Source organism: Hippocampus comes, unplaced genomic scaffold, assembly GCF_001891065.2.
Source record: "Hippocampus comes isolate QL1 unplaced genomic scaffold, H_comes_QL1_v1.1 scaffold177, whole genome shotgun sequence".
Lineage (NCBI taxonomy): Eukaryota > Metazoa > Chordata > Actinopteri > Syngnathiformes > Syngnathidae > Hippocampus > Hippocampus comes.
In genome coordinates, this window is record NW_017806158.1 from 2,050,388 (window position 1) to 2,064,567 (window position 14,180).

The 14,180-nt window shown below is 42.5% G+C and overlaps 1 protein-coding gene across 3 annotated transcripts in view; it reads left to right on the forward strand.

Moving 5' to 3' along the window:
• The first annotated feature begins 2,233 nt into the window (after positions 1 to 2,233).
• Positions 2,234 to 14,180, forward strand: part of mtmr4 (myotubularin related protein 4) — a 28,708-nt gene continuing 16,761 nt past the window's right edge. Inside the window, exons 1-3 of one of the 3 annotated variants that reach the window (XM_019895135.1) lie at positions 2,234 to 2,304; positions 9,333 to 9,422; positions 13,326 to 13,442. In XM_019895135.1, coding sequence (XP_019750694.1) covers positions 2,302 to 2,304; positions 9,333 to 9,422; positions 13,326 to 13,442 — 210 coding nt within the window. In that variant the 5' untranslated portion in view covers positions 2,234 to 2,301. Of the gene's footprint in view, positions 2,305 to 3,842; positions 4,657 to 9,332; positions 9,423 to 13,325; positions 13,443 to 14,180 lie in introns of those variants that run through there. The other 2 variants (XM_019895133.1, XM_019895134.1) reach the window with 2 other exon arrangements.

Genomic DNA, 14,180 nt, shown 5'->3' on the forward strand with positions numbered 1-14,180 from the left:
GGCTTCAGCGTTTTGTTTTTGAGCGTCATCGGTCACGTGACCGAGAAGTGTGGCTTGACGTGAGTCAAGCGTGACACAGACGGATGTAACAGAGAATCCGGTAATTTTTCAAAATAAAACATCTTTAGTGTTCCGAAATAAATAAAATGGAAATAAGGCAAGTTCTTTCTGTGCGGCCCGGTACCAAATGCCCTGCGGACCGGTACCGGTCCGCGGACCGGCGGTTGGGGACCCCTGTATTACACGATGCTATTGATGTAAATATGTACAGTTTATTTGATCGTGTTGCAACTATGCCTGTTGGAGTTTTAATGTTTTTAGATGATTGAAAAAAAAAAAGTCATGTATGTTTCCCTTGTCATATGCAAGCCCTCGAGGCACGTCGTTGCTGCATTTTTGCAAATACGTTTCCTGTAATGCTTCATAATTCACTACTGGCAGTAGCAAATATGTAAGGATTCAAGGTTCACGGTTGGAAAACTGAAATGAAAAACTACTTTCAGGAGAGATGATTAAATGCGTCTGCTTTTTAGTACATGTTCCCAATTTCCTCATTGAAAGGAAAGGCATCATCATCATCAAAAGACAAAGCCGGTGTCCTTGCCCCCTTTCTCAGCCAGCACGTCAAGAGAGAGCTAATGGTAGCCAGATGAGGCACAAATTATTTAAAAAGACTCATAGGCACAGCTTTTATTCAATACAAAAGGGGAGGTGTGGGAGGAGCATATGTGTCCCAAAGTTCCGGTCAACTGGGTGGACAGAATGCAAACGTGGCGGGCCGCCCAGCGCTTTGCTTTTATGGGGCACACAATCAAGCAGTTGGTTTAATTGACGGCGCGGCTGATAGGCAAATAATGTGTCCGGCCGGGCATGTAAATGAGAGCGCATAGACTTGAGTTTATCCAGGGTTAGGCCTGTCCTGGCGTTTAGTTTTAAACATATCTCAACCGTAATGCTACACTATCCTTTACCTTCGTAGCTGCGCTTCAGGTGGGTTTGGAAAGTGGAAAGCAATATTTGAAGCCTTCTTTTTTTTTATATTATACATAAAATACAAACCTTTCATGAACCGTGTGAGATCTCCAAACTACTGTAGTATCACTGATGATGATAATTTCCCTTCTCAGTTGTCTTGGGTCATGTTCTTTCAGGTGGGATTAGAAGGCATTTTGCTCCATTGGCAATAGGATCCTTTTAATCCAGTCTTGTGAAGCAGCGATTAATTGCTTTCAGTGTTCTCACCGAAACAATCAGGGAAGTATTGAGTTCGTATTGTTTTCCACTCGTGCTGCCGTATTGTAAGATGCCGGCAGGGAAGCTAGCACAATGGTGTTCCTTTATTCCGCCTCGAGAGTTATAATGTACTGTACGGTAATGCTATCCCTTACCGCTTCGTAGGACAGGCTACTGTGGGATGGGAGTTTGTTTTGCCGGCCAACATGAGTCACCTGTATGTGTAGTGCTATATGTTTATGTCCACCCATACTTAATTCTCGATCATTGAACTAAATCTTCTACAAACTAATAGGACCATTTCATTAGTTTACGTGGAATCCAACTGGAAGGCAATGCATCCCAACATAACCTCCTTGGTCGAGGTAATATGTCACCAGGAATTGCCCACCCAGTTAATAGAGCGAACATCCTGTATTTTTATCCTTGAATGCTTGACTACAATTTGGGTCATATCTAGGTCAGTGCAGTTCTTTGCATCGGACAGGTTCTGCAATTATTGTAGCAGCTAACCTAATTTGTGGAAAAAGTTCCAGATTGTGGCTTGATATTGTAAATGTTTTGCAGAGAGGCCTCACTGGGAGTGTATGTTCAAATTCACATACAGTACAGTTGTCGATAGCGGTGCCATAACGTTATCCAGACAGGTTTCCTGCTTTCCTAAACTAAGACATGAGAAACGGGAAGACAAATTTGCTGTTCATTTTTGCACCTGATGTATGAGTGTGAATCTTTGTGTATGATTGGCTGATGACCAGTTGAGGGTGTGCCCCGCCTCTCAATCAGCTGGGATAGGCTCCAGCTCACCCTGAGGAAAAGTAGGATAGAAAACAGATGGATGGATGCCTGGAGAGACGATCCTGCAACAATGGACCCGCCTACCTTTTAGATACACAGTACCATATGACCTAATCCCATACATATAAAAAACAGGAAATATATGGCATTTGGTTTTTCTGATGGTCTGTTAGCATGCATTATATTAGAATGAACAATCTTGGCAAGACCAAGCCCAGTAGACTGGAGGAGAGGGCGGGACGAGGAGCACCCACGCCTACCGTCTTCAGCATGGTAAGCCAATGAGGAGGTTGGTGCGGCTGGTTGTTCCAAATGTTTCTTCTACTTCACCGTGTGTTTTCTGCACATAAAAAAAAAATAAAATAAAATTCCGGGACGCGCTGCCCTAAAACAGGAAGTGGCACTCTACTTTCACATGCCCAAACAAAATGCACTGTGTTGTAACATATTTAGCAACAGGCTGTACTGGAGATATTGTCTTTTTTTTTTTAAACTTTCAATGCACATTTCCCTTTCAGCCTTTCCTCTATTTAAGCAGCATGTCAGCATGACCTCAGTCAGTTCAGCGGAGCGCTCATTGAAGTCGCACAACATTCACAGCCTATCCTAGCTGTCTTAGAGCAGTAGGTATACCCTGAACTGGTTGCCAGCCAATCGCAGAAATACAATTACATGAATGGACAGACAGATGTTAACATCATCGTAAACGAATGGACAAATAAGGGTGTCGGAATTTCTTGAGAGTGGACAGACAGATGTTGACATAATGTCTGTATGTGAATGGCGGCGGTGTTAACGCCTTGTTAAATATTGCCGATGTGACGTAATCTTCAATTATAGGTAAATAAAACTCACCCATTTGGCTCTCCCAACACAATAGAGAGTCCTCCAGTCTCTGATTGCTCTTCAGTTACTGATACTTTAACTCAGAAAGTACTGGAAGTAACTGGTTGAGTACAGTTGCTGCTTTAAATAGCAGCATGCGTATCTATTACACCAGGGGTCCCCAACCTTTTTTGCCCCACGATGCCTGGAGAGACGATCCTGCAACAATGGACCCGCCTACCTTTTAGATACACAGTACCATATGACCTAATCCCATACATATAAAAAACAGGAAATATATGGCATTTGGTTTTTCTGATGGTCTGTTAGCATGCATTATATTAGAATGAACAATCTTGGACTGAGTTATAGGTCTTGTGTTTTGGGCGGCATATGATCTGACCTTATCCAAGGACTATGGATGTTCTTAACTGGGAGCACTCGACTGAAATTGTAAAATGCAAAACATCAGTACAGTTACAGCTTTGCACATAGAGCTTAATTTCATAATTGTATTCACGACAGCAAAACCATCTCCCATTTTGTCAGTCCCTTACACCTATTGTGCAGACGGTACATATGGTGAATATGTCCTGTGTGTTAAATAATGTCAGGTCATACAATTGATGACGCGCGGATGTCACGACTGCCAGTGACGGATGATGCGGGTGTCCCCCTGTGTGGTATGGGACAATGTAGGCACCATTGAAATATTATGACCTTCCGAATAGGAATATGCTGTGGCTGAAAGCAATCGACTGCTTGTCAGCCACAATTCTTCGTTAGTGAAGGGACAGGAAGACGTGGTGTTTGGAGAATGCTGTGTCACTGGAGTTCTCCGCATAGTCACTTTCCACAGCAACCCCTCCCCTTCCTATCCACTGCAATGCAATCCCCCCCCTCCCAAATCACATGCTATCAAATGATGTGCGGTTGTCCAACCAGGGTGCTCTATTTATGAGGGTGGGTTTTTTTCTTTTTTTGTTCAGCACCGCCTCGACTGACAGCTATACGCTTCATCATCCGGGCAGCATGTCGCATGGCGCATGCACAGGAGCGTTCCTCTGTGCGCCGGCGCTAGTGTGTGCTGTACCTTGCCTCGTTGCTGAGGGGAGCGGCATATTTATGAGATGTCGGTGAAGGGTGAACAAGGAGGGAGTGGGGGAGGAGTACAGAGATGAGAGGCAGACTAGAGGAGAAATGTGAGCGTGTGAATATGAGAGAGGGATGTTGATGCTAATGCAGAGGGCGGAGCTTGGCTGGCATCTCGTTCTGCCGTACCATCTCTCACGCGCCTTGTTTTTTTTTTCCCCTCCTCCTTACACTTACTACAGCACAGGGCGCATCTATCTGCAGTCATCTCAACAGCTCTGCTGACCCAGTGGACTGCTACCTTTTTTTTTTTTTCTCCTCTTTTTGTATCTTTACGGACCATTGGGCCACTCTTTCAAGCCACCATTCTTTTACAGCAGGGCCCGTCTTGACACATGGCTATGAGGGGGTGTGGTGTGGTACGATGAAGCCCTGATTTAAGAGCCGGGCACTGGCGTGTAGTCTCGCAGCACTCCTCGAGAAGTGGTAAATTAGGTGAGGAGGGGGGACTGACAGAAAGGTAAGTGGAAGGATTTGTGGTGGAAGACGAGTAAAGAGGATCCGGTTGAGGAGAGGAATGATGGTGCCGGCTCCTCGTGCAATGGTCGTGCTGCTCCTCCATAGGCTGCGTGTCATCCCAGCACAGCCCCACGTCACCTCGACATGAGCGTTGCAGGAAGAGCATCCTGCTCCATGCTCAATTGCTTTGTAAGTCCATCGGTGTTTATTTCTTCATTGCATTAAAAAAAATAGATATATTTGTGACTTTGCTTTTTGATATTTGTTTCTCAACGCCCACCTCACCCTAACTTGCTAGTGGCCTGCCTGCCAATCACTGATGGGTGGGGGGGGTTTGATACTGCTCGATACACGTGAGCTCTGCAGTTGCAGTTATTGAGTACCGTAACCATGACAGACTCCATCTACAAGTGTCTTCCACATATGTGTAAGGTGATGATGAAAAACCTGTTTTTGTTAAAAGTCTTCATGCCACTGCGTTGTGTGTTGGGATTCTGAGCTGTCTGCCTGCTAATCCTGATTGGATGTCAGAAGGCCGGTGGTTGAAATGTGTGTTGTTCAGATCAGAGGAGTTGCGCTTTCAGCCTTCGTGCTCATGTGTTTTCGCTGCAGTCCAAAACAAGCGTTTCGAGTATCGGGATGTACCAAGCTATTCATGACAATGACTGAAACGGAACAGGTGGTTCACTTAGTTTCCATCTTTGGTCCTGATGGTGAAAAAGCTGAGGAGGGTTAACACTGAAAAGAATGGTGTGTTGAACTTACTCAATTTTATTTTCAGTGGCTGCACAAATTAAAGTTATCTGCATCCAGGTACATTTTTTAAGTAGACTGTACACCACCTCTATTCATTTTTTTAAAGTGGACTCTCCATCTACTGAAAAAATATATATGGATCCAGATTATTTTGTGAACCGTATTGATGAAATCAAATTGAGTAAATGAGACAAACTTTTTTTTTCTTGCTCCTATGTGGCGTTTAATTATCTGTTGGACTGCTAGTAAGCCTCTGACTATTTGTTTTGTGTGACTTCAAGTTTTGTTTGAATTCTTTGTCTTCTACTACAAAAAGCTACAAAAATGTGTTTTATTTTCAAATTTAGAGGGGAAAATTGACTAACTGCTTATGCAAATTGCTGGTTCTCTGGAGTGCCTGTCCAACCATCACCTTTGCCTATTTTTCAAAATGTCTGTGACGAGGCCGTTATTGGTTTTGCCAAGATGTGACGTCAAAATTTGTCAATGCGCCACTGAGACGAAGTACAATGTAGAACTGTCTCCACGAGTGAATATGTTTTATTGTCTTTTCGAGCAACTGCTTTCTTTCCCAACACTCTGGGCTCTGCTCCCTCAAGGAGAAGAAGCTCTCGTCGCAAGGCTCAGCCTCCACCCTCCTCTCTGTTGCATGAGGCATGACTAAGACTGACTCATTTCAGCAGGGCAAGAGTTAGGGTAACTAAAGGGTCCTATAATTCTCAGTCCTAGGTGTTTTTTAATTAATGTCACAGACCTGTTATGAAAACACCTGGGAAATCTTAAAAATAAACTCCTATAAATGTGTGTGTGTGTGTGTATATATATATATATATATATATATATATATATATTTTTTAAATACAGTCACTTCATCACTGTCCAATTAAACACTGACTTTGCCTTTACAACATGTTGAAATGCTCATTCACATGCGTTTTCCCATACAGTGGCCCTTGTAATGCAAGTTGACTGAAAAGTCATTTTAATTTCCAAATAGTTCCACAGAATATGATGTAAACTTAATTAATTTACTGCCAAGTCAAACTGTTGCTTTATTAAAAAACAATCATCATAAAATACTGTGGAGGCAAAGTTTTAAAGGGACAGTGTGTAAAATTTTTTGAATTTTTTTTCATTGTTCATTCATTTAAAAAAAACACTTACTTTCTTTGCATATTATTGAAATTATGTGATCACTTCAGCATTCTTTTTTTTTTTAATTTTATTTTTTTAAATATAAGCATAGTAATTGCTCATTTATATTCCATGGGTTGTGTCTCACCCTGTAGGAGGCTAACATGTTTTGCCACCATCTTTCTGCTATGGATACCGGAAGGAGACAAACTTGGCGAACGAACTCATCTGAATCAATTTAATATTCAACAAAGAAAAAAAACCCAAACATTACGCTTGCTTCGTCACTTGAGGGGATACTAGAAGTGGTCTGTGGCGACATTTTGCTTTCACCTCTGCTGAAGAAATTGGATTGGTTGTCGGCATGCGATGTGTGATCCCTCTGAGCAACAATCGTGCACGCTGGTGCTCAACATTAATCCAGACTAATGGCAATGCTTTTGTTTGAATTAATCGACTTCATCATTGGCCATGTTTAAAGAAATCATTAGTTTGTCTCTGTTACCACATTCGAGCAACATTTCATTTCACTATTTTATGATGCTTGTCAAATGTCTGCGGTTCCGCTCGTGCTGAGTCATCAGTTCTTCTTCTGCGTCACTGGCTGTATAATTTATATCCGTGCCCTTCTAAATGGATGAACACTCTGCCTGTGCTCTTGTGAAATTAGGATGTAGCATATTGCTCTCACAGTCACCACCCTTCTAGTCCGACTGCTGCTATAAAACGCCTCCATTCACTTTTTCTACAACATGCTCTCAGGATCAAAAGGAGCTATAAAGATTGTTTTCATTGAGTTGTTGGTATTAAATTGGAAATATTTTATAGGCTGATGGGCACCAGTGAAGGATTTATTTTCAGTACAGTGGTTACCGTCTGATACCAATGCAGTCTGTCTCTCTGGAAGTAAAGTGCATGCTGTGCTTTGTTTTTTGGACGGTGGTATGGAAGGGAGCATGGCACGCTAGTGGTCTGTTTGTCTGCTTCACTGTTCTAAAATGCGAAGTTCAAATCTCGACTTCAACCGGTTGAGATCTCTAAATTGTGTGAACAGTTGTTGTGTCTATTGTGGCCCTTCAGAATGACTGGCGACCAGTCCAGGGTATTCTCCAAAGTCAAATGCCGCTCGACTACGACCAAAATAAGGACAAGCGACAAAGAAAATGAATGAATGGATGGATTTAGACATAAAAAGTTGCTTTGTCCATTTCTTCATAGTTTGTTTCTAGTTCGACTTTTGTTAAAGATTAATTGTTTGTATCATATTTTTTGGAACCGTAGTCTCCAGTTTTCTCAGGTCTGACATTCATTCAAATTGTGAGACTGTAGTTGGACAGAACATTCAGTACACTGTGGTCTATGAAATATTTATTTTGCATGAGAAGGGATGGGCAGAGAGGTGCATTTGGAAAGATTTGTCATGCTCTGTCTTGACCCATTAATATTGTCTGCAGCACGGCCTGGCTCTTCGTAAGAATATGGATTTCTGATTGGTCTTCAATTTCATTTGACTTTTATTTCATTTTTCTTTTCTTTTTGCCGTTCATCTGCACTCGATGACCACTTCTCCTTATATCTTGGGAAATGTGCCAACCCTCATCTCCCTTATTTATGAGCACAGCAGTATTTCAGAAATATACAGTTGCATATTGCACGTTCGCAATGTAAGATAGGCATCAGATGGTGGTTCTCTAATCTGCTCACAAAGCCTCATTCAGATTTAGTAATCTTTTGAGTAAGGAGAGATTTTTTATTCTCTTTTTCACATCAAGCAATTGCTGTTGCCATGGCAACTAGACACTTATTCTTGCAGCCCGGGCCTTTGTTTCTCCATCTCGCCCTGCTACCTTGTGTCTGCACAGATTATTTGATTTTCAAGTTTTTTGTTTTGTTTTTTTTTTAATGAGAGTATTGGTACGTGAATCTCTTAACTGATCTGCTCTGTCCGGCCTGCAATGCTTCAAGTTCTAACTTGTCACTGTTATCAGAGTATCGAGACATTAAATGTACCTTTAAATCTGGCGTTGATATTTGAAGAGAGCCATTTGCTTATATGCACATCCCTCTCAGATTCAGCGCTTTCATTTGTGCTTGGACTAAGGTGGGGGGAGGCTTTGCAGGCTAACAGCAGTGACGAGGCAAAAAAAAAAAAAAACAACTTGTGCTCGAGCCAGCTGTGCTCCATATTGGGGAGGTAGGGATGTCTCTTCTTGAATCTTGTCAAACCGAGGCACCTTGCCTCTGACTTTGTTGTTCTCTCTAAGTGATGACAGGATAGGTTTCAGTGTCACTGACTCTTGAGATGTTCTCATTCTGATGTGCAATAAGTTTCATATGGAATTATATGATATCATGTGACTGACCAATCCGATAGGTAATTCAATAGGTGAAAGGTATCCTCGAGCATTACTATTAGAATACATTGAGCTTGATTAGTTTGCCCCATGAAATCAATAAAGTTCTTTTGATAGTAAAATGGCATTTCTTGAGGTCCATTATGAATATCGCTATTGCATGTTTTTTTCAATATTGTGCAAACCTAGTGTTAATTATCTTCAGAATCAGCAACTTTATTTAGGATTGTCAGGATGCTTGAGCCAGTGTTGGCAGTACCTTTTTGCTACTTTTTTTTTTTTTGGTCCCATGTTTGATATTGAATTTTTGGTCTCTTGTGGTCAATGTTTAATCACTTGCGTGACATCTGTGGGGCACCAAGTGCATCTTGTGAAATTTTCTGCCTGGGGTATATTCCACATCAAAGGCCAAGCGCCCTGATGAACACTGGAAACATATTAACCTTATTTGATTTGGACTGACATTCCTTTGCTCAATGACCACTCTTGTCCTTGTTTATATTGCAGGATATTTGTCTTTAAATTTACTCTTTAAATAACCTGTAGTGAGATTTTTTTCCCTCCAATAATGTGTCAGCCTACAGTAAATGGTGACATTTATTTGAACTGTTTATTTGTTAGGGTGAAGAGGGGCCTCCCAGTCTGGAGTACATCAAGGCCAAGGATCTATTCCCCCAGAAGGAGCTGGTGAAGGAGGATGAAAGTCTTCAGGTAAATGGAACAATGTTTAGTTAAACCCTTGACAAACACTGCTTTAAGTTCAGTTGACTTGCTAAACACTTATAGCTACGTTCCTGTGGATTAAAATAGAGCGTCTACTGAGCGACCTGAAACCCGTATCTCACTGAACGGTGAATGCTTGCGAAGGGAACACATTTTGGATTAATCAACTTTTCTGACGATTTCTGGGGGGCAAAAATCAGAGTGTCACCTCTGTCATTAGTGACATTTGGCTTTGCTTCGAGACAATGTGCGAATGTTTGGGGAAAGGCTGCCTTTGAAAAGTAGTGCACTGATTGTCGGGGGCGGGCGCCGGCAGAGTGGTTGCACCCTGGGCGAAGGGCCAAGGCAGCTAGCTGTTAGCCACCAGCCGTTAACGCCGGCAACTGATGAGAACAGCTGTTGAGTCAGCGCATCCACATTAGCTGGCTAGATCTGATTGATGTCTAGCTTGTAGCTGAATATTGACCAACTCTGTTGGGTTTTGTCAGTAAATGAGGAAGGCAGGGAGAACCATGTCATATTTTTGTGACTTCAAACATATAATGATGTAAATGAGTCAACAGGCAAGTAGAGGCAGCATTTTAAATGTAATTTTGTAGATTTAAGTGAGCAATGTTAGATGATCTGCACATTTGTAATATAACAGCAGTTTTGACGTTTGGGATTGAGTTTTCCTGAAATGAAATTTGGCCAGGTGTTGCAAATTTGAAAGACTATTTTACAGTGGACCCACTGCCCAATTTGTGGAGGGTATGCACAGGGTTGGTAGGTGAATGCCTATGTGCTGAATCGCGACTATGTGGGAGTCCACTGTATGGTCAGCATTGAACTCCGAAGTGGTTGGTTGACACTGCCAGTGTTCTGGATCTGCACAAAAACTATTTTTCCTCTGCCTGTGCCACACCCATCCGCAAGTCTCAGTGGCAATGTAGTTTTTCTGTCGTCTTTCACAAAAACAAAGTTGCACAAAAACAGTGGCTAAGAAAACATCTGCCCTTGCATGTGGCAGCACTAATTCAAAGAAAGGTATTTGAATAGTTATTGTCGCCCCCTCTTGTCAATCTAAGGTCATTACAGAAAATATGCTGATGGAAAAACAAAGTGCAAAGACAAGAAATGTGTAATCCACATACTGTTGAACACACAGGGCACACCTGCATGAGCGATACTTTTTTTGAGTGGTACAGTTCTCTTTTTCTTATCCTACCCACATAATTTGCTAGCAATGGGTCTGTTATTCAATCGATGAGGTGCAGTCAGTGGTTGCACTTTTTAAAGGGCACATAAATCATGCGCTGAGTTTTGCCTGCAGGTGGTTGTTGCGCACACGCAGGAACATGCTACAGCATGGACATAGGCTAGAGATTACAACAAAATGAACAGTGTGTAAAGTCTGCCATGCTCAGGTAATTTGATAACAGGATAAGCAAATATACTGCTTTGTCTATGTGGACAGTAACACATGCGACGTGCTTGGTCATTTTTAAAAAAGCGAAGTGTGGCAAGTATCTATCATCACCATGCATGGTGTTTTTCTGCAGCAACAAGCCGTTTGTGTGCGAGGGTCAATCACCTGTTATGTAGGGATATTTTTTAATTGTTTTCATGATTGTCGAGTGCAGTCATGTTTTTACGAGTCGATCTGTGTGCAGGGGGCCTTGTATGCTACACTTTGTATCCAACTTATTTTGTCACTCAGTATTCTTTAATTGGATCAAAAGTCAACACATCAAATAAGGTGGAATGTGGATACAATACAACAGGTTCTGCTGTTACTTGTTCTCATTTTGGTCATTTTGAAACCGGTCCCATTTCATTTGTCTGCCCAGTCATGTTGGTTACCCTCTTCCCTTGCACACGGGCTCTCATATTGTCTTCGTTTCTGCGAAGGCACTCCCACTGTTACTTTCACTGACACCTCAGTTTTCTAGCAGGCAATCCCCCATTAAATATATCGTTTATCACACTCTGCTAAGGCAGCAGCTGTGATGCATGCATGCGTGCAGCTGTGTATGCATACTTGCATGTTCTGATTGGCCAGCTCCTTCAACCGGAAGTCACGACTCACAAGTCACTGTTATTTATGAGGCTCTCTCTCTCTCTCTCTCTCTCTCTCTCTCTCTTGCGCTTATATTCTCGCTCGCCCTTTTTCTAAATTAATTATTTCTGCTGCCAAAGTGTTGTGGAGGACATGCGATACTATCTTCTGCTGCACTCGCAGGCCTCTCAGTGACTCATACATCTACTTTTGGAGTGCAGCTGGTTGAATGCTGTTAGGCTGTACAACATGTTAACGATGGCACTCTCAGCAGGACATCTTTTGGTCTCATTTGCAGAATAGCACAAAGACCAAAGCCCGGCATTCTCATTTCTGCTGCTGTTATGTCTGAACTTGCACACAGGTTTTTGGTTTTTTTTCCTAAACTGCGAAGAATCTAGATATTTCACCATCAACATGATTAGACCCAGACATGAATCTGTATGTTGTTTAAATGTTTTATCTTTGCGATAAACTTTTTGATGTCATTAAATAGGGGCCTCCCTGCGTATCTGAGTCGTTGGTGTCAGCCAGCCTACTGCCTATATTTGGCTGTTTCGGTCTCGGTGCAGCATGTGTTCCAATTCCCAGGTTAAGCTGTATCCACATGCATCCAACCAATGTGCGCACACACAGTGCAGATGCAACAGCGGGTGCGGCCACAGTTTAATACACTACGCTGAAGACTTTCCTCCAAACAATAGCATTTACGGTCAATTGTGGTTTAATGTGTAATCCAAACACGTATTGCTGTCTATTGACTTTCCTTCGTGATTTAGCTAAGACTGCTGTTCACCCAGTTAAAGCGATCTTGATTTTCGAATATTTTACAATAATCCCCATCTGCTCTGCTGCATATCCTGCGCATCAGTGGGTCCTCCCCTGCGTGACTCGGCATTGCATGCTCATGCAGGACAAGCTAACGTGGTCTCTCCACCAGCCAGACGGCGGGACTGGGCTTGAAATCGCTCATTCCCTGATGTCATGTTGATAGAGGAAGACATGTCGGTGCAGGCAAATTGTCGGGTTCAACATTGATGGCACACTGATAATGCATCTTGGGTTTTTATATTTAAGGAGATTTGAAGTAAATTAATCTCTGTATTCACTGACAGAAGACAAATGATCACATTTTTCAACTCCTCAAAAAAAGACAGGACAGGAAATTGTTCGCCAAAGCAATAGTCTTCTGCATCAGTGGACAAAATTGTTGGTACCCCTCCATTAGATTCATAGACTGCCTCTCCCTCACTTCAGGATAGATAGACCAATGTTTTGGATGTTTTTAGCTGTGTGTTTTGGGTCATAGTCCTGTTACAATACCCGTGACCTGCTACTGAGAACAAGTTTTCTGACACTGGGTAACAAATTCCTCTCTAAGATACCTTTTATAGTCTTGAGATTTTATTGTCGCCTGCATAGATTGAAGATACCCTGTGCCAGAATGCTGCCACAGTACATAAGAGGCTCAGAGGGTGCCATTAAGCATGCATGATTTTGGAATGGGAGAGGGGGTGTGGAGGGCTTACCCAGAGAAAACCCACGCAGGCACGGGGAGAACATGCAAACTCCACACAGGAAAACGGGAGCTGGAATCGAACCCTGCACCTCTGCACTGTGAGGCGGACAAGCTAACCAGTCAACGACCGTGCTGCCGCTAGTAATTTCTGAACAAAATAAGATAAAAATCCAAATACAGCATTGTCAACTTGCACATTGCCATTAAAAACCTGATTCTCGAGGTGTAAATGGCACAGCTATGCCTTTTCTTTTTCCTAATCACTTGATACATGTTGATGCTGTGTTACTACCGGTAGTTGTGTTAATATAATCTGTGTGTGTTGTCTTGATAGGTCCCCTTTCCAGTTCTTCAGGGGGAAGGGGTGGAATATCTCGGCCATGCGGATGAGGCTGTCATTGCCATTTCTAACTACAGACTCCACATCAAATTCAAGGAGTCGGTCATCAATGTAAGTCCACCTCAGTGACTTAACTCGTACAAAAGAATTACTTTGTGATAAATCTAGGACTACGGGTATGTACTAAATCCACCAATATGGACATACATGTACAAGGCTCGCAATAAGCAGTTTGCAAGTCAAAATTTGCATTTAGCACTTGAGTCAAACATTTTGAAATGCATCATCAATCATCATTGGATGCTGCTCCTGAGAGGTGGATTTCCCTCAGCTCCATCTGTGCAGGACTCAGGAGACGGGTAGTGCAGCAGCATCGGTGGCTCCCTCATAACCAATCCAGGAAGAGCATCCTGCTCATGTGTGCACCTATTAGTGCACCGAACTGGAGCACAGTACTGCAAAATACATATGAAGTGTTGACGTGTCAACGTGTTTTGCAATTCACATGTAGTTCTCACGGCAAGTTGCTGCCTTCATCAATGCACGAGCCACTAGTCACACTTTAGGTATGTCAGGTGGCTTGCCACGTCACTGGCAAAAATGGTTTGTTTCACTCTGCTTTGTGCTCAAGTCCAATTTGTGAGCAAGTAGCTGCTTTTAACATTTTTACCTTACTACAGTGTGCTCTTGTTTTGAAAGTGGAGATGTGATTGGGCTGCTGCTCAGTGCTCTTTATTCTTGTGAAGACTCGAAGAGCACCACCACAAAATTCTGAAAAAGTCTTCCATCCACTGTTTGCCTGTCACCTTTTAACAAAAAGCTGTAAAGTAGCAGTCCCACCCCCCCCCC